Raw genomic sequence first — 21,381 nt, forward strand, 5'->3', positions numbered from 1 at the left:
AACAAACAAATACATGACATGATGTGATTTAAGGCCAGTCGAAACGGTGCCTGAGCTAGCAGTGTTTCCTCAAAGACAGATAGAGCCATACTCACTGGGAAAGGTATGGGTTTAATACGTGAGATATCAAAGCTTATTGTAATGGGTACTATGTTCCACCACACACCGACATCGTCTGGCTAATAATTACTAATTGGTACAGCAGAGATACTAAAATAAATACCCGGGATCGATACACGTGAATGTGCTATGCACGATTTGATATACCGGGTTAGAAAATGATGATATAATCTCCCGTAATTTAGATCCTTGCACTTGAACATGTGTGTTGAAAGGATATGATAGTCATTAGCTTGAGTATTGAGAAAGAAGCGTGCGTCTTGAACTCAAAAACTGGCCAAAATTCTGATTTTATATTGCGTTGGTCCTCTATGGACTACAGCGCGTAGGCTATACTCACTCCCGTGGAGGCAGTATAAAAGTCGATGACCAATGACCTCAATGGCGTATACAAGCTTACTCACACACCGAGAGATCAATTACCGTGCTATTGTCAGTAGCCTTAGTCATGTCCCTCGGCTCATTATGCGTCTCAAAGGTCAGAACAAAATGGCCATGCGTGGCTGTGGATTCAACCTACCATGGCGATTTCTGCCGTGAAGATTTCGGGGCGATGACACTGTGCACCATGTGCCTGGGGTAGCAACTTTCGTTTCAGGAACCCAAGGCCAAAACCACCTTATACCCAAATTCACTTCAGAATGCTCAATGCTTCTTTTTTTGTATTAACAACATTATACCAAATCCCATATTTTGCTAGCAAGTGACATGTTGAGTTATAAAAAGTTGGCCTATTTATGTGTTTTCTATGACCTTGTAGAAATAAACTATTATTTAGCAAACTACCAAAACTGGAAAAATATGACCTGAAAAGGCTCCGAATAGCCTTAACATAATACAAACATATTAACCACATTTATTTTTTACTAGAATAGGCTTTCCACGGGTGACTAGGTTGCAACAATAGATTGATACGGGTTCTGAAATCACACGAGTGTTACTTACAGTGTTAATGTCAATGTCTCTATGGGCGAATTTCTCGACGGGTGGCTTAGCAATTGGCTTGTCTAGCCTCAAGGCTTAAGAGGTCGTAAGACTAGGCTTAACTGAAAACGTATTTCACGAAGCACGGCTACCATAGCCTCGAGGCTTCGTTAGCCCGTGGGCCAGGCTTGTAGGATTAGTCCCAGGCTTCAGTAAAATTTGCATTTCTCGAAATCAGTCTTCTGTAGCAGTCTACGCAAGCCTGTTAGACCAGGCTTACAACGGCTTTTCTTGGCCTTGCCTCAGAGCAGGTCTTAGGTCGTAAGCCTTGGTCTATTTCAATTTACAAATTATTTAAATTGTAACGCAAAGTTTATCTTTCATATTTTTGACGGTCTTTCAATTAACATGAGTAAGCAGTCGCGTAACTGGGGGACGGGGGGGGGGGGGCGGGGGAGCTCTTGTCACCCCTCCCCACATGAAAAGGGTAAATTAGGCCTACTTCTGAGAGTTATTAATTAACCGCATATTTGGCCATTTTAACCTTAAAAACTCAATTTTTAAGGTTAAATAAAATGCATTTATCCCACTTTTGTACCATTGGCCTATATGTCACCAACTTTAATAGCTTAAATATGGCATTTGTACCATAATTATATTTCAATTCCACCTCCACCCCCATGTCAAAAAGAAACCTACGCCAATGTTCCGGGGACACATTCCAAGCAGATCTCATAACTCCTCAGACGCACTCCACCACTTACAAACCCAAACAGCATGAACGATGCCTGTCCCTCATTTATTATGTTGGCCCCCGCTTTCCCCCACCCCACCCCCCAAATGAAAATGTCTAGTTACGCCACTGTGGGTAAGTAATTGTTCGATTAAGTTGAACATTTCAGCATTTTATTTTAGTGTTCATTTGAGTTAGTTGAATTTTTTTATGTAGCTGTTGCTATCATCATAAGACCTACTCATTTTGAATGATTTTTTTAACAACGAATATAATTTAAAAAAATTCTTTCATCATCATGATGATCATCATCATGATCATCATCATCATGATCATCATCATGATCATCATCATGATCATCATGATCATCATCATGATCATCATCATCATCATCATCATCATCATCATCATCATCATCATCATCATCATCATTTTCATCATCATCATTTTCATCATCATCATCATCATGAAGACCTATATGATACCACCTGTCCGTATCCAAGCCTTAATAAGTAGGCATATTACAATATTATTTTGGAGTCACGGTTGTTTGATGTATATAGAATTGGCTTCATTATTAAGAAAATGCAAACTATAGATGGCGCTATTTATCATAAATCATATTTCTTGATTTGAGGGGTAGGTAATCAATACTGCCATTTAAACAGATGGAATAGGTGAAACAAGCAACAAAGACATTTTATAAGCATATTTCATCAAAAAATTAAAGGAATTATTTTAATTAAAATCCTGAAAGAGTAATTTCCCGTATCTAAATAGCGCCACCTATCTTGTCAAAAATAGATACATTTTATATCCGAAAAAGCTTTAAAAATGCTGTGAAAGTGAAAAATGTTGTAAATAAGTGGAAATTAAAGTTTAAAATGACTCAACAGCATCTGTATACATTAGTATGATATAGCTTTAAGCTGTTTAAGCCTAAAAATTGATGTTTTGTTTGAAAAACTAATAAATGATCACATCAAACAGCTGTGGAGTGCCTATATTATACCAGGTTGGACATCAATTTAATACAATAAAAGGACAACTTTGGTAAAGATATAGTAAATATTTGACACGAAACAATAATGCATGCAGTATACTATTAAAACTGAATTTAAGGATAAGATGCATATAATATTGCTATATCTTCTACTTAAATAATTATAAATATTGTACCAACAGATAACTTCAGGTGAGATCTGAGAAGACTACTGATATCAGCAGTAGATAGCACGTTGGTTGCTTTCCTTTTTAGGGAATCACAGATTCCGTTCCATTAGGCTTACAGTTTTACCCTTTTTGGGATGCAAAAAAAATCACGAGTATAAAGCATAGACGTATAATTCATACAAGTTGGACTCATAAAAAGCCAAGTGGAAATAAAATAATACATAAAAGACACAAAACAGACACAATATTCTTGCATCAAGTTGTGTATACGGTATAAGCCCAAGCACAAGACCGCGGGTACAGGCTTGTCTTTGCGCCGGGAACATCGCGATAATTAGACGGCAACCTTGTTAGTACGGTAAACCGTGAGGACCGCAGCTTATGTACATCTACCTCCAACAGCCCATACAATTAAGTCGCTGGTTGAAAGGGACGAGGTTGTCAAGCGTTAAGCCTGGAAGGCCACTAAGACTAGGTTGAATTTGCGTTGAAGAAATCCGGCTAGAGTTAAGACTCGGGCTTCGAGAGCGGGCTAGGCTTAGTAGCCTCAAGGCCACCTTAAGACTACGGCTTAATAAGACTCCTGTCGGGAAACTCGCCCTATTAGTCTATGAACACAGCAGCATACGCCATGATATAATAAATAAATAAATAAATGGAGGTTTCCTATATAGCGGATGTATACTTTTCTCACTATTGAACAGGTTAACATCTATCATGGCATAAGTAAATAAATGGGCATTTAGAAACTGGAACCAATTCTAATTTCATTATTTGAGGTGTAAGGATGCTGAAAAATATTGGAAAAGTCAAAATCCAAACAGACAGCGCCATATAGACCTTTTTCTGATGACGTCACCTAATCGATATTGGGGGTCTCAGATGTAAACAAACAACACGTGCATATCCCACGTGCCCATGGTGTGAAAACACCAAATACTGCGTATTTTCTCCTCTGTTTTGTCATCTTTCACTTTAGCTTCCATGAATAACTGTTTAAACGGGAACTGTATACTGGCTACCTTTGTTTCTGCTTGTTTTGATACTACAAAATACAAAAGATACGGAAAAACCGCGATGCTATTTGAAAATTGTTTCACATTTTTGTTTACTTTTTACACCGTGACGAACTAAACGCGTACTGCGAGCTGGCAATCCCGCGCAGGACGCCTATACTGGCGCAAAGTTGATCGCGCGCGCCGGCTCGCTATTCGCGTTTGGGTGCTAATGACTCGAATGCTGCACCAAATCAATTTGACAAATATCAGTTCGTCACTTAAGGTTGGTCTGAACCCTGGAATTATGGAAACTTTCAGGCCTCATAACTTCTAAATTGTTGGTCTAAAGTATATAAAAGTATACATATTTAGAATGGCAAAGACTTGATAAGTTCATCTGTGAGGTCAAATTTGGGCCAAAATGGCACTTTTGGCCCAAAATCCCCAAAATAATGGTTTTTGGCCCACTTCTTTTTCGTGCATCATAACAAAAAAATTCTTGGGCCAAAATGTTTTTCTTTTAAATTTTTAAAAACTAGATCAAAATATCTAGGACCCGTTTTTTCATTTTTTTGAATTTCGACCAATTTCACCAAAAATATTTGAAATTTGTATTTCGGCTGGGTAGTGCATAATTTACATTAAACTGTTCCCTAAACATTGCTTCAGTGAGTTTGTCCGACTTTGTCTCGGCAAAGAACCATACGACCTGAATCCGTTGATCTATAGGAAATTCATCTTCACTTCAACTGTTTTAAAGTAAAGTTTAATATTGTCAATATATCCTAATTATAATCTAAAACAGCAGTCACGCTTACGCTAAGCAATGTAATCCATGAATGTTCATACCTAAATGTAGCGTGCGCAGTGAGTGAACCAACTCTATTGTTCAGGGAAGCACATCATTCATGTTCTTGAACAAAGAACACATGAGCTTGCTTAAATTGTGGGTTTGATACACACATATGTACAGTCGCACAGCAAGGTCAAAGGGTCATCAATAATGCTGTTTTTGGTATCAGAATAATTCTAAAAGATCAATCTATATGAATATGTTCTCCATTTTGGTATGAAGTAGGAAATATTTGAGATATGGCCAATTCACAATGTTAAGTTACTTTTGGGACACGCTGTACTAACCAAAATTAATTAGTGGTAGGCCTTATTTGGCCAAAATTTCGCGCGCCCCGAGCGCAAATGTTTCAAAAATTGCCCGCGTCTAAGATATTCTCGGGCGGGGGGGAGGGGTGTAGGGCGCAAATTTTGTTTCTTGCCCCGGGCGCTACCAACCCTAGTTACGCCACTGTGTCCCACTAGAGACGGGTGACGGGGAAGAAGCATAGACATAGGAAGAAAATGAGAAAAAAGCAGTAGGACAAAGGAAGGACATGGAGATTGAAGGAGAAGAAGGTACTAAGAATGTAAATTGCCCATGTATAAATGATCATTATGTCTATATTCATTGGTGAAAAGCTGTAAAATGACATAATTACGGGGGCTAAGAAAGACGGCATGAACGGGAATTAATAGGCCTATTATCTATTGTGTAGGCAGAAATTTGTCATGTGCAAGAGAAGGCAAAGAACTTCTTAAAACCATTTAGTAACAGCTAGGGACTTGCAGCTAAGAAGCGCACATCGTATTCATACCACACAGCCAGTATCAGCTCCTGCGCCCAAGTTCTCATATAGACGAATCCAACGAGCCAAGTGATGGTCGGAATTCAGTCGGCCATTATTGGGTCTGCACCAAACTGGTGTTGTTACTGCCCAATTGGGTGGATTAAATCCGCTTAAAAATCGATGTTGAATTGTATTGTGTTGTAAACTTTCATCATTCTTTTCTACATGTAACACGGGTGATGGAATGCAGTTTAATATCCACGCCAAGGCCACATCATTTCACATTTTAGGTGGAAATCGTGGAATAGACCTAAGGGGGGACCAGTAATTATGGCTGCCATTGAGGTGTAGGAATGCGTGAAAATGGATACGTCTATAGGTAACCGACACAATTAGCCAGTTAGTTACTTGCCATATAATAATAGACAGAGATAAAAAAAAAAAAAGACTAGTTCGCGTATGACGACAGGGCAAAGGCGCCCCGTGATTGGTTGCCGACCTGCGCAATGCGACATTTTCGGTCTAGTTAGAGGAATTTCAATTTACCTCAAGAACCAGCGGAGACTGCGCAGGGGTTCGAACTCACATCGACACACAGAATCTAACTTGACTGGTATGTTGATATAGCACTTTTATTCATATTAGCGGTATTTGGTAAATGTCCGGAAGTGATCTTTAGATGACCTTTGAGTTGACTTTGTGTACCAGCGAATGTCAGTTAATGTGCAAGTCCCACAATTTGTGGAAGTAGTAGCATTTTAAGCTGAAATCACGTGTTTGATCCCTATGACACTTGTGTGACTTTCGACATGAACAGTGATGCTTATGACCAAGTTTGAAATAATATTGGATGAATTGAGCGTGATACATGAATCTATTGGTCCAACTACAGTTTTGAAAGACTGATATTAATTTATGTATAATAGCCTTTAAAAACAAACAAAATGCGGCTAATGTCTGAGTGGTGAATTAATCGGACAGTTACGTTATGTACAGAGGTATAAGATGCAACTATGCAAGATTCTGAAAACATATACTGATGGTCAAACTCAGCCTTAGCATGAAGGCGCAGTGGGCCTCTTGCCAAAGAAGAAGAAAGAAAGAAGAAATAATCGGTTTCACTCAAGACCGGCTAGGTAAAGAAAAAACCCAGCAAAAACCAAAATGCTTTGCTAAAAAACGAAGAACCAAGCACAAAAAGACTTTTAGCAAACAACTAATCTGGAAGTTTAGAAATATAATATATGTCCACATAAAAAAAAAATTCGCTTTATGTCCGCATGCCTCGGCCTCACTTTCTGGGATCATTTCTTTTAAATTATTTTTGAAATTATTTTATGAAGATGTTAGTACTTTTAAGTCCTGGAATTAAGGGCTCTGATTACAACGTTTGCACAGTATTTTTGTGGGACATGCGAGCACATCAGACATATCGAATTACATTCTGAATACGGAGAATGTCCTTCTGATATCAAATAACTTTGATTTCTTGAAATTCGTGGTATGTACGAATTTTATGACAAATTATTAGAATTTGATATTTTCTAAATTTTAGATATTTAACAATCCTCGAAGTAAACTATATAAATCTCATGATATGTACTTAACGTGTATGTAGCTGGGATGAAAAGCCGACAATCATTTGAAAATTGTGACCTTTTTTATTGAAGATACTTTTTTTTTCAGTGTTTTCGGAAAAATCCATATCTTCAATATGAAAGGTCAACATTTTCATTTGATCGTCGGCTTTTCATCCCAGCTACATACACTTTTTAAAAAGGACATAGCATTAGATTTATAAAGTTTACTTCGAGGACTGTTGAATATAAATTTTTAATCATTTGACAAAAAATGTGTATTATATCACGAATTTAAACAAAAATCGAAATTGCCAATTATTATTAGTAGTAGTAGTAGTAGTAGTAGTAGTAGTAGTAGTAGTAGTAGTAGTAGTAGTAGTAGTAGTAGTAGTAGTAGTAGTAGTAGTAGTAGTAGTAGTAGTAGTAGTAGTAGTAGTAGTAGTAGTAGTAGTAGTAGTAGTAGTAGTAGTAGTAGTAGTAGTACAGTGTATCCCTGGCTAATTCAAATGACCTTCATGCATAATACACGTAGATAAACAGCTGTTGTGATATCTATCCAAACAAGAAATTAATTTATTTGGCCCATCAGTGACCAAATAGAATCAATAATACATACATACAACATATTATATTTATCACTTCTCTTATTATTACATTTTTAAATTTTATTTATAATAATATAAAATACTTGTCATACAAAATCAGTTGAAATTCAATTTATATACTCAGCACAAAGAAGTGAGATAACACATGGCTTAAGTGGGACATGGGACTCGTGGGACGTTGCCCTAGTGGGACATGGCCAAAGTGGAACATGACATAAGAGAGACATGACCTAAGTGGGACATGACCTGCGTGGGACATGGCCAAAGTGGGACATGGCCATAGTGGGACATGGACATAGTGGGACATGGACTTAGCGAGCTTGGACTAACGTGGACTGGACCAAGTGGGATTTGGACCAAATGGGATTGGACCAAGTGAGAATTGCCCTAGTTAAAGAGGTTGTCTCTCGATTTGTTTTGAAAACATCAAAGGGCCGCACTAGCGTGATTGTATTATAATTAAATTTAGAAGGGAGTTATTCTGACCAATGCCTTCAAGCACAAAGCACTAAGTGTAATCGATACAGGTATTTGATTATCATTGAAACATGCAAATACATAATTTAAAAAGAATCAGGATCGATTAAATGCATAGTTTACCAAATTACATACCTGTGATTCTTCAAGTTTGTTCTCAAACCATTAAAAAGTGCTTCCAATACGTGTCTCTGCAATGTATCGTCCCTTTATACATTATGTACACCTGCACCAGCATGGGTCGATTATGAAAAGAAATCGGGAAGGTGCACTCGGTCAGAAATCTAAGTAACAATAGCAACAGATTTCTTACATAAACTGATAGTTGGGCAGATTGGTCTATTATTGATTCCAACTGAGAACATGATGATACAAGCAGCATAATTTGCATATACAATACTTTTGGATCACCGATTATGAGAGAAAACGTTTAGTCAACTGGTTCCCTTTGTGCAATTAAAATGGCAACTCTAAAATATTACTCTGGTAATAAGGTATCAGACAATTTACAAGGAGTGTATACCAATATTGATGCTTGTATCCCTTTGTGGTCGATTGATTCACTACTTCGTGAACTAGTATTACTGAAAGATTTTGTCACAGTTTATTAAGTCCTAACAAATGATTAATCATGGCAATGGCGCCCGGCAATGACCGTGTGCCCAGTCAGGCTCTCATTATGTTTGATAGACTGAAATTTTGCGTAGAACCACAGAAATCTCAAATGGCTGCCCTATGCTAAGAAATTGATGTGGTGGCCAAAATAGCAAGCTTTACTGTAGAAACCTAAGTGGGCCTCTCCACCCCCTCTATGGGCATCTTTGATGGTCGGTCTTACCACCAGGTAAGGTGCTGGGGCAACAATTTTATTACTAAAATAAAATCTACGATTTGCTTAAAGGTGAACCTCATTGAAAATAAAGTTATATATCAATGGAAAGCTTATGATATCAGGATATTAAAAATAATTTTTCCGATTTTTTGATGGCCAATAAAGCTGAAAAATTTAAAAATGAATGAATTTTTGGTCTTTTTAAGGCGCCCAAAAAGCACCCAAATCAATCGTCTTTGACCTTGAGAATGCTCGTGACGTAAGCTCAGGGTTCGCAGTCACGTGATCCTACTCGGAAACACGTAAACAAGACTTGCTTCCTGTACTTTGCAAGCTGCCCGGCAAGTCTGATTTTCACAATGAAGCTTGAAATGAGAAGAATCTTCAAGTTGCTGATTCCTTCTATATATATTAGAAATAATAGAATTATTGTCAACACGAAAATGTTCCGTAAATTGTTGACAAAATCAGTCAGGCTGGCTGGGTATAACTGGGTAATTTAGTTTGAATTTCGCGCTGGGATCAATTCCATGCGCAAATGATTGCTGCTACCGTATACCGTTCATATCATGGACTGAATAAACATGATCGAATAACAAATTAAATAACTTGTTTGTGACATTCCCTATTCTTGATTCATTTTAAAATATCTGTCTAAAAAAAAAAAAAAAATTAATAAAAAAACCGCCGATTTCATCAAATCCAGCCCATAAAGGTTTTCATATTTAGCGCATTGCGGTAATACATTTTCCGGTACATTCTTTCCACACAATCCCCGACACAATCACGATTGAAAGAAACAGATACTTTATTATAAAATAAATACAATTTAGGCTTAGTAGACCGTTATTTGATGGAATTCTGAAATCTGAATAAAATTAAAATATTGTCACTTGTGTCACGATTCTTTTAATGATACTACAATCAGTGTACTGAAAAAGTGAAACATTCATGTTTTATGGATTACCGAACACGATGCGTAAATTGCTGCTTTTATGCTGAAGAAATTACAGGCAGCCGCGCTGATCAAGGTGGGCAAACACAGCGACTCGCTTCGTCTCTCCGGTAGCACAAGTTTGCGCCGTGTTTCAGCAGATTTGATCAATCGTTCCCTTATATTTGGAACATTTACAGGAATAAATTTTGCTAATGAAGTAGCAATAAGTCTGCAAGTACAGTACGTACAGTCGCGGATACGTAACACTCGGCGACTGAGACTCAGTCATAGTCAGTCACTGAGTTCACCCCGCCCCGTATGTATCTACGAGTTCGCCTATCATACATGACCGGTTGTAATGTTAAGAAATAATTAAAAAATCCCGTACATGTACCTTATTCTATTCCTTCATTTTCTCATTGTGATAAGTTCATCTCAACTTGGTGTGACGATCTGAACTGGTATACTAGCAGTTATTTTTTGCAATCTGTTTTCATTCCGGTTCTTCGGCGAATCTTCGCTCTTCGTGCTTTACTGTAATATTCCCTGCATATCGTGGATGGCTTGGCCTATCCCAAATTACCCCGGCCAGCACTTTTCCCATTTTTTAATCCACACACTTTATTCAGGAACTTCATTCTTGATTTGATCATGATGTTTCCTTCATGTTATTCTTATTTTATTGAAGATATTTTTCATGTAAAGTAAGTTGACAATGACTGAGTTCGTGTATTGGCCCGATGCATGCATGCCACAGTAATGCATGGACATTGTGTTTACAATCAAACCCGGAAGTAACTGTGTGTCCCCGTGTTGACGTCATCATCGAAAGCGCCCAATTTGAACGATTTCGTTTTGTAATTTAGGGGGTGCCAATATCCAATCTTTGCATGGAGATTATGTCTATCCTGGTGCGTTAGGCAAATAAAAAATATTCTTTTCTGCTTCCTGGCATCATAAGCTTTCCATTGATATATAACTTTATTTTCAATGAGGTTCACCTTTAAGTTGTTTGGGCGTAGACACGCGTATTTTTTTTATGGCTGCACAATTTTTTAGTTAACGAATATTGAATATACATGTGACATGTATTCTCCACAGCAAATATAAAATTGATATTTATTTACTTTCAAAGTTATAGCAAGTTTTCATCCAACATTTTTGGACAAAGTTTCTTATGGTGTTAAAATGTATCTACTGATCTTTTCATTTTACCGGGCTGGCATTCCTGAAAAGTGACGTGGGCTGAGATATTTGAGAAGAAACATACAGTTTTTGTGATTTTTTATACCTTTTTTACCGAAAATGTCAATTATTAAAACAGCTATAACTTTTAAAGTGAATAAAGTATGTACTTCATATTTGCTGTGGAGAATATATGTCACATGCATATTCAATATTCGTTAACACAAAAAAATATTTTAAAAAAATATCTTTATATTTTGACCAATAATTTGAGGGAAAATGCATTATTTCGGTGATTTTGCATAATTTTGGCAAACGAAAACCTTAACTAGAGCAGATAGACCGATGTGGCCTCTCTACTATATGGCCCAGTGTACGACGGATAAGCCTACACCCTTGTAAGTATGGTACTAATAAATCAAATACTGGAACGTACGTTTCGTTAACACGACGTTTCGTCTGAAACCATCGGACATCATCAGGTGACTGAATTAGGTCGATTGGTCACGTGAGAGACGGCGATCAATGCCGTTCAGTGCCTAGTCCCACGCGTGCGAGAGTTGAAAGCGTATTCCTCCTGTTCTGTTCAGCGACGGGCTTTCGACTCTCTCCCAGACGGCCACGCGCACATCCCTTTTAAACCAGCGTTCCTCCTTGTCCAGAATGATGACGTCTTCCGGATTAAAGGTATGACCCGTGACTTTGTTGTTCTGTGCTTCGTTAGAGCTAGGCCTGCGATGTTGGCCAATCCTAGCTCAAATGGATTATTTTGTTTCTCCGATATAAGAGTCCTTACAGTCCTTTTCCGCACATGAGATATCATAAACGACGTTGCTACGTTTATCCTTCGGAGGTTTGTCTTTGACCTTGACTAATTTGCCGCGGAGGGTGTTTGTGGGCTAAAAAGATGTGTTGATGTCAAACGTCTTTAAGGTCTTCTTTAACCTCTCCGAAAGGCCAGTGACGTAAGGTGTGGTAACGTGTGTTGAGTTACCAACGCACGTTACCATATAAAGCGCGCGTGCGGCCGCGAACATCTAAGGACATCACAGAACTGTTATTGCGCAGTATAGTCCCTCTAGAGGTTGTCGCCCACTTCGGCGGAAGGCGCAACTATTTAGCAAGCCAGAGTCTCGTTCGTTATCGGATAAACGTAGCAACGTCGTTTATGGTATCTCATGTGCGGAAAAGGAGTGTAATGACTCTTATATCGGAGAAACAAAACAATCCCTTAGAACAAGGATTGGCCAACGTCGCAGGCCTTGCTCTATGATGTCTGATGGTTTCGGACGAAACGTCGTGTTAACGAAACGTAAGTTCCAGTATTTGATTTATTTCTGTACTCTTGATTTACCAACTGGATGAATAATCTACTCCAAAGATATTTGGTTCTAATATTTTGTAAATAAGGCCAAGAATTGCTTTTCTCAACATGTTTGTACACCGCTGGTGTACGTGTTTTTAAGAACAAAATAAAGAAACAAATGAAATACAAACTTGGATCTGTTTACTTTCTACTATTTACATGGTCATCTGTGTGAAAATGTTTTCCTTTATTTCTTTTTCTTTATTCACTGCATTGTCTTTTTAAAGACATTCCTTGTTTAATGGTTTATGGAATGATGTGGGCCATATTGATCAAAAACAATCAGTTAAGTGTGATGAGGCTTGTGGATCAACGTCTAGGCGTTGTACCTGTGTGTAGCGCACTATAAATCACTGCGCTTATTTATGTGTCGTATTATTACTAAGGTTATTTATGCAATAAAATATATGAATATCGGGTGTGTATGTATGTATAATGCAATCAATTGAAAAAGAAATGGAAATCATAACACTGTGAAAATTATCATAATTTTTGTGCACATTTATTTTATTCATGGTACATGTACATGCCACAGGTGCAGTGTGAAGAAAACACACACATACACTCGGGTAGGGGTGGTCACGCATAGAAAGCGAGATTTACACATAGTGCAAATCGAGGATAAAAAAGACACATGCATAGACCGCGGTCTTTGTATTTTGACATTAGAAGTGAGGACTATGCCTATATACCCCATATGCACCTCCTCGCTACGTCAGAAGCATCAGAAATGCATGACCCGCTTTGTTTGTTTGTTGGTTTGTTTGTTTCGTTTTTGTTTGTTTTTGTTTTGGTTTTTTGGTTTTGTTTTTTTTTTGCAGCCTCGCTTTGTACCGCGGTTTGCCAAAAATCCTCGGTTTGTTGGTGTTTTGCTAAACACACTTCCTCACTTTGATGGTGCATTCAAACACACAAACACACACACACCCCTAACCGTACGCCTACGCGTATGCCTACAATCAAAGGTTATTGCACAAGATATCCAAGTGAAGCAATTTTACCACGTCCAGGGTTATCACTGTACATGTATATTACTCACTTCTTCAGTTGCAAAGAAAGGAAAAGGTCCCCGTAGAAGATGGAGAACGAGGCAGGCAGGAAATACGGACACATAATTATTACATGTAAACATTTTTCACAATGTAATCTTAGTAGGATTCCGTGCTACGGATCGTCCTGCTAAAAATATCACCAAACGTCTTATTGCTCGTGTAAATGATCAAAGCCCGGGATCAAAGTATGTACACAGATGCAATGTAGTCATACACAGTAAATACACATCTCATGCACACACACCCCTCGCCCATACAAATGTATCAATGCTTTTTACGCATGATAAATTGGCATCACTTGTAGAATTCGTTTCCTACAAATAGGGCATTCATGTGGATTCAATTCTTGAGCACAACCGCGACAAACGCAGACATGACCGCAATCTACAAGTACATAGTCTCGTGGCTCCGACATGCAAACAACACATACATTTGTATCATCTTTCTCCGAACTTTCATCATCTGATAGATGATTCTCTATAGCTTGTACCCGCCAATTGAAAGCATTTCTCATATTTGTGTTAATTTGCCATTGATGTTTAAACCATACATATACGGATGCAAGGGTTAATACTGCAAGCCCGCATACTAAGAGTACCGTAAGGTCCATGATCCAAAAGGCTAGAGCCATTGTAGAAACAATTGAATACCTACCAAACTCTTTCCATTTAGTGATGGAGGCTTTCAGTTCATTAGTAAAATTATCATTTGTAAACGATTTTGTCAAAATGTATACCCGTCCATTGGACGGTGGGTGAAGTGAGACTCCACCGTTACCTAAGATTCGTAACTCTCCTACTCCAGTTAACGTCTTGCCTTCTTCCAGGATAAGTTCTACTTTTTGGTGTCCTTTAGTCTTTGTACCACCACTGAACCAACGTGTCATCCTCTTGAACAACCAATTACTTGTCGGATGAAATTTGTCGTACAAAGTTGTTAGTTCAAGCCCCGATGCTTTCTCTGGGTCGTTGACTCTGATGGATGATTCCCCGTTTGTAAGAATAAATGGCACAGTTTCACTTGCTTTGTGCGTCACACGGTCGGTGTCCACCCTGAATGAATTTTACAAGAGATATTCAATGGTGTTTGAGCATTGCTATTGCATGTGGTTAGCCTCAAATATTCAGTTTACCACCAGTCTTTTACTATACCTTGACATAACACAAACATCTGATTAAAGGTATTGATTTGTATTATATTAAGTATACAGCCTGTCTAAAAAAAGAAAAGCGCCCTCTTTGACAATTAGAAAATACCGTTGTAACATGATGCTTATTTCAACATCAAGGGCGTAGTCTTAGCTCTCAAATGCCGTTTGTTCTATTCAATTTGCTTGTTTCAGTCTCGAGATATGTTTAATTAACAATGAAATCACAACTGTGCCACTTTTACTAGTGAAGAGGGCTGGCTGTACATGTACATCAATGAAAACATCAAGTTTATCAAGAGTTCCTTCGTACACAAGATCCAGGATCTGTGCTTCGTGAAATCAAAAGAATGTATCAATTACAACAATACAAAATTGTTTTTACTGTTTTTGCTGTTTTACCATGATACAGGTATAATGATTTTCTTTTTCCACTTAAAACAGATTAGAAGATAAATAAATATTTCACAATCTGCTGTAAAATTAAATATGTGACCCGTTACAGCAGAAGGTACCTTAAGTCGGGTGCTACATATGTCTTATTTTCTAGTGCCAAGCACATTCTAAACCAATCATTACTCCTATTGTTGAAGCGGATAATAAGCTTGTAACTATAGTCTATAGAAATGTTTGTCATACATCTCCAGTCTTTTTTTTTACTACGGCTAATCCCTGTTTGAAGTGGTAAAAGCATTGTATTGTATTTGTGTAGGTATGTATTAGCCACCCACTAACAATGAGAGGACATTCTTTGACCTCGTTGACTTCGGGATGATTTGAAATGACCGCCACTTCAGATTGTTATGATTGTTTGAAGTTTTTATTCCAACAATGGGGAAAAGAAGACACATGTAGCAGCCGACATAAGGTACCTTTCGCTGTAACGGGTCACATATGTGCATGTCAATGATATTATCATGGTAACTAAATACTGTTCTCTTTGTCACTCATGTAAAAAAAAAAATTGCACACTTAATATATAGCTTAATGAACGCCTATTACCTGTTGGAGCCCTTCGGGGCTCGCGCATTAGACGCATCAACATCAGCTATCATTGATTTACGTGTACAGACCTCTCCCTTAGTAAAAGTGGCACAATTGTGATTTTACCCATATCTCGATATTGAAACAAGCAATTTGAACAGAACAATCGGCATTTGAGAGCTAAGACTGCACCCTTGACGTTGATATAAGCATCATGTCACAACGTTATTTTCTAATTGCCAAAGAGGGCGCTTTTCACTTGCACAATTTTTTAGACAGGCTGTATACTAGTGTATATAGACATATTCCGTTCCACGCATTCCTACACCTCAATGGCAGCCATTGAAAGAGGCCATTCCACGTGAAGTGTGAAATGATGCAGGCTTTGCGGGAATTTTAAATTGTGATCCATAGCCCGTGTGACAAAAGTATGTTGAAAGTTTACAATGCAATACAATATAAGATTGATTTTGAAGCAGTACTTGCCCACCCAATTGAGCAGTTACAACATTAGTTTGTGTGGATAGCCCCCACTAATGGCGGAGTGAATTCTGACCATCGGCTTGGCTTGTCGGATTAGTGTATAATATGGGCTAGAAGATTATCCATTCCAAAACACCCTGCTAAGAAAATTCCTAGAAGTCGATATTACTAGCAAATTATGAACGTCCACGTATTAAATAATTTCAGAACAATAGTTTTAACATTTTTGCATGCACTACTAAATTAAAACTATTATCTAGGTATAAGACAAAATATTTGAACATCTCGTTTGGTTGCCGTAAAAACAAACACGCCACATGTTGAAAACTAGTGAGTACATTGGGTTAAAATAACTTTCTGTCCAATACGCCTACGCCGAGGGAAATAATTATTGTGTCAATACGAATGTTTATTTCTTTTTGTCCTTACCAGATTTTCTTTTGTTTATCCCATGTGCTGGTGTACTCACGACATTCAACCCTTTGCATGACTGCAGTTATACCATCTACATACATACTTCTGATTGGTTGATGGACAGCTTTGACTTGACCTTCGACCCTTGCGTAAGGAATCACATGATTTGCTTCACCAGCAATAATTTTCTTAATGTTAGGTGATAGCTTTAAAATAGGTGCTTTCTGTTTGAATAATAAAAGCGATGCAACTTTATATCAAGCAGATTATTTCGAGGGTTGACAAACAGAAGGCCTTAACTCACAAAGGATTCCTTTGTGAGTTAAGGCCTTCTGTTTGTCAACCCTCGAATTAATTATTTCATCTTATAACATGGTTGCTGGTCACGAACATGATGTCTATTTTACAATCGTTTTCACCCGTCATCATTGACGAACTCGCGAAGAAAACTTAAACATTCTTTCAACCTTCTCTTAGAGCTTTTTATGAAAAAAGTACAGTCACCATGTAATTGAAATGTAGCTTTTTCTTTTCTCAGTTTAGAAATCACATTATTATTTTGTAGGACTTATGCTTAAGGGGTGGCATATGAGCGTTTGGACATGAGAGCACATCAGACATATCGAATTGCATTTTGAATACGAAGAATGTCCTTCTGATATCAAATAATTGTTAAAATTTGCATTACATTTTATGGCAAATGATTGATATTTTTGATAAAACAGTCCACGAAGTAAATTTTATAAATCTAATGATATGTACTTAAAGTGTATGTAGCTGGGATGAAAAGACAACGATCAATTGAACATTTTGACCTTTGTATTGAAGATATGGATTGTTTCCCCAAAACACCAAAAAAATTAGGTCTTTGTAGGAAATAAATGTATATCTGCAACATGAAAGGTCAAAATTTTCAATTAATCGTCGGCTTTTCGTCACAGCTACATACACTTTAAGTACATATCATTTTATAGTGTTTTCTTTTTCAAAAGATTGATTCGAGCAGGTGCATTTCGATCCTGAATGAAAGAAATCTTTATTTACACCCCCATTTAAAGCTATATTGTAACATTTGCTGAGCATGACGCCCTCAATATTTTTCAAAATTTAGTTTTTGTACATGATTATACTCTATTAAACTAACATACCCTGAAAAAATCAAGAATCTAGGTGCTGTGATAGGCTACTGGTTTTGTCACAATCCGAAATTTTGAATAAAACGCAGGAACCGTAATTTTAATATTACGATGGAAATATTAGTCTAATGCGTACGCGATGTTCATAACACAGTACGTACATGGCGTGCGGGACGGTATATACACATCAAAAGGATAGTACCGTAATACAACCGACGGAGTGACACGTATTATTGGCGTTATCTGAGGTAATACTAAAAGCCAATTTTCTTTGCTTTACCTTGGTTGCTCGGCTCAAAATTAAACGGGGACATATCTGATAATAAAAGCTAACATTTTATGGCAAACAAATACTAATCTATTTTGTATGAAAATGTTACAATATGGCTTTAAGATGTAAATCACACTTATGACACTCATAAAGTGTAAATTTCACACTCCAAATGCGGTGTAATGGCCAAAGGTGTCATCTTCTTATACCACTGTGTGTGTTAATTTGACACCTTTGGGTGGCCACCTGCACCTCAAGACTAATTTTAATGGTGCTACTATATGACACTATTTGTTTTCAATGTCGGCATCTAAGCTATGCGTTAAGTATTCACCGTTATATCTTCTAACATGAGTGCACTTCTCGCCATAAGGTACCAGCACGTAATTGCTGTAATAGTTCCAGCAGCGAAAGCAATAAAAAGAAACTCATGTGGTCTGTCACGTCTGTTGTATAGTACAAGCACTTCAAACAACACTCCCATGACCACAGTGGGAAATAGGTACGTCAACCATTTCAAATCTAGGGAGGAAAAGAAAGGAACATTCAAAACTATATTCTTATCACACTGCAGTTACTGTCAGTTTTCCTATACACAATACACAGAGCTCTCACAATTGACGCGTGACCACTACAAGTAGTGTATGCTAAAAGTATAGGCAATTGCCTAGTTAACGTCACTGTGTGAAAAATAACCGGCCAATATTTAAAGTATTCTCTGAAATTCTAGAAAATATAGTTTTCTAACATGTCCTAAATTTTTAGCTAATTTAGGTGTTTGGAAATATTCGCACTTTGGTGTTTTAGTGTATGTTATATGTAATAGGACATTGCCTAGTTAACGTCACTGTGTGAAAAATAACCGGCTAATATTTTAAAGTATTCTCTGAAATTCTAGAAAATATAGTTTTGTAACATGTCCTACATTTTTAGCTAATGTAGGTGTTTGGAAATATTCGCACTTTTGTGTTTTAGGAAGGATATGTAAACGACAGATAACACCAAAAAATATGAAGAAATTATTTCCAAACCGTGTTAAGTCTGCAAACCATTATGCTTCTCATTTTCAAGAACGCTGGTTAACAATAAGCAGACTATTGTCTCATTTCGTAAACAAAAGCTCACACAGTATTGTTACCTTGTGTTCGATTTATAATCGTTCACCCAACTGAAACTATAATACCAGCTCATTGCTCATTGCACAGGTAAAACAGAAACATGTGTAGTGTGGATTTAACCAGAGAAGATCTGATTTAATCAGTTGAGCTGTTTTCAATGAGTGTTATCTTGGTTTAATAGCTTTTAATGGGGTAAAAGTCCTGCAAAGGTCGTGGTGAATTATATTGTAGACATGACTGCATCATGTACTCTTTAAATATTAATCCATGTACTTGAATTGCTCATGTATTATAAAGAACTGATAGCACCAGACAAGACTAAAAAGCCTGTATAAAGATTAAAGAAAAAGAGAATGGTTTTAATTCCAACCAGTGGGTCAGGAGAAAGGATATTCTTAATCCTATCTCAACTATATAGCTACCACTAAGGCGTGCTATCTTTCTTACCTCTTGGAATCCTCGCCATGATGTTGGTCTTTACAGTCTGTTCTTTGAACTTCGGTTCGGATACTCCTCCAATTAGTACCAGCACCAGCAAATAACTCTCTTGTATAAATCGAACAACACTATTCTGAAATAAAATTGATCAATTCTGTATGTTTTCATAGACACTTAGAAAGTTACTTACCACCCTCTATTGTTATACTGGAGTCGATCGTTACATGTTGAAATCAACAACATTTCTGCGTTTCGCCTTTTCGGCGAGCTTTTTGGCGTGGTGCCCGCTTAAAGGCCAGTTGGGTTCTAGCGGGCGAAAGTTCTAGGGCGAAACACCGTAAGCTGTTGTCATTTACAGAATATTGAGATGCAGAAATGGTGACAAAATTTGTCCCACACTGTGATAGGGATCACAATTAAATACAACATACTTTTGGCAAATATGAGCTATTATGATTTGTTGTTAAGCATTTCAATATTAACAATGAAAAAGAGAATATCTTCATTTGGGGGCCCAACAATAATTATGATAACACTGTTCATTTGACCCAATTATGGTAAATCCGGCCCTGCCTACTAAGAACAGGAAAGGATGAATCGGATTAAAGATTAAATAACACTTTCTGTGAATCCTCCATGTTAACAGCTCCCTGTTGTAATGCTATTCAAGGTAGATGTAGAGTGATACAACAGGATAATTACTATAGCGATGGGTCTACAATACGATACCGCTCTTTTCAAAGACACTAATCTTACAGGTGCGAGTAGAACGCAGTATATTGTGACATTTCTATCCCTGTTATTTCATAATCTATGGTGTATGCAGTGGAACAGCGTAACGTCTAGTGTATAGCAATAAATTCAAAAATAGAGACGGCAATTAATCCTGTTACATCGGCGAATTATCCTGTTCACCGCAGAGGTAGTGATGTAATAGGATTAATTAACATAGTAATGTGTCTACACAAACTTCATGGCGGTTTGAATTCCCCACTCAGCATCAACGGAAGCAAGATTCTGTTGTACTATTTGTCCAATTTGTAAGCTATGTTGGACTTTGTTGCTTATCAATATTCATAAAGGTATACAATATCGACATCCAAATATTTGCGAAATTGATTATAACGAATATGTAAAATTTCTATAGAACTACGATCCAGATCTTTATCCAAGTTCTTTGATAATCTATGGTGACAGTAGATTGATGACGTGACTTCTAGTGTAGGGCAATACATTCAAATACATTTGCAATAGCGTAGACACATCACTATGGTAATAATTAATCCTGTTACATTACAGCGAATTGGGCTCAAGTGAGCGAGGAAATCTGCGATAATCGAGTGCACCACTAATTATGTAAAATCCTTACCTTACTTACGGTCGTAATTTCTCGAAACAGGCAAAGTAGCATGATATTAGCTACGTACATAACATACGGTGGTCGTGACTTCCAGTTCTATAAATATCTCAGTTCAACGTCAATATTTGCCTTTGACCTCATCCAAGTTGATAAGGAATAAGTTCTATGACCTTGGTTAATTAATCGTTTGTTTTGGTTTTAAAATATTATAAAGGGTTCAAAAGAAATAACCCCCCCCCCTAAAATTACAAAACATTTCTTTGCATAACTTGGCATACATTTAGTTGATTTGAAAAATTAAAAAACTTATCAATAGAGGAATCTTTTTGCTACCCTCCCAATTTCCTCCTTTTTGAAAATCATTTTTTATTGGTCAAAAATTATCACTTTTTCCAAAAATGATGCTTTCAGAAAAAGTTGCACTTT

At 37.3% G+C, this 21,381-nt stretch overlaps 2 protein-coding genes across 2 annotated transcripts in view; both read right to left on the minus strand.

Annotated features, from left to right (window-relative positions):
• LOC140163602 (methyltransferase-like protein 27) overlaps window positions 1-8,479 on the minus strand; it is a 47,210-nt gene extending 38,731 nt beyond the window's left edge. The window contains exon 1 of the mRNA XM_072186917.1: window positions 8,368-8,479. The gene's annotated coding sequence lies outside the window, so the exon portion shown is untranslated. The remainder of the gene's footprint in view (window positions 1-8,367) is intronic.
• A 5,399-nt stretch (window positions 8,480-13,878) lies between these two features.
• LOC140163603 (mitochondrial ubiquitin ligase activator of NFKB 1-like) lies at window positions 13,879-19,623 on the minus strand. Its single transcript, XM_072186918.1, has 4 exons — window positions 19,605-19,623; window positions 18,374-18,561; window positions 16,648-16,856; window positions 13,879-14,656 (listed from the first exon to the last, which is right to left on the minus strand). Exons 1-4 carry the CDS (start codon window positions 19,621-19,623, stop codon window positions 13,879-13,881), a joined length of 1,194 nt encoding a protein of 397 aa, XP_072043019.1.
• Between the last annotated feature and the right edge of the window lie 1,758 nt (window positions 19,624-21,381).

Source organism: Amphiura filiformis, chromosome 11 (genome assembly GCF_039555335.1).
Source record: "Amphiura filiformis chromosome 11, Afil_fr2py, whole genome shotgun sequence".
Lineage (NCBI taxonomy): Eukaryota > Metazoa > Echinodermata > Ophiuroidea > Amphilepidida > Amphiuridae > Amphiura > Amphiura filiformis.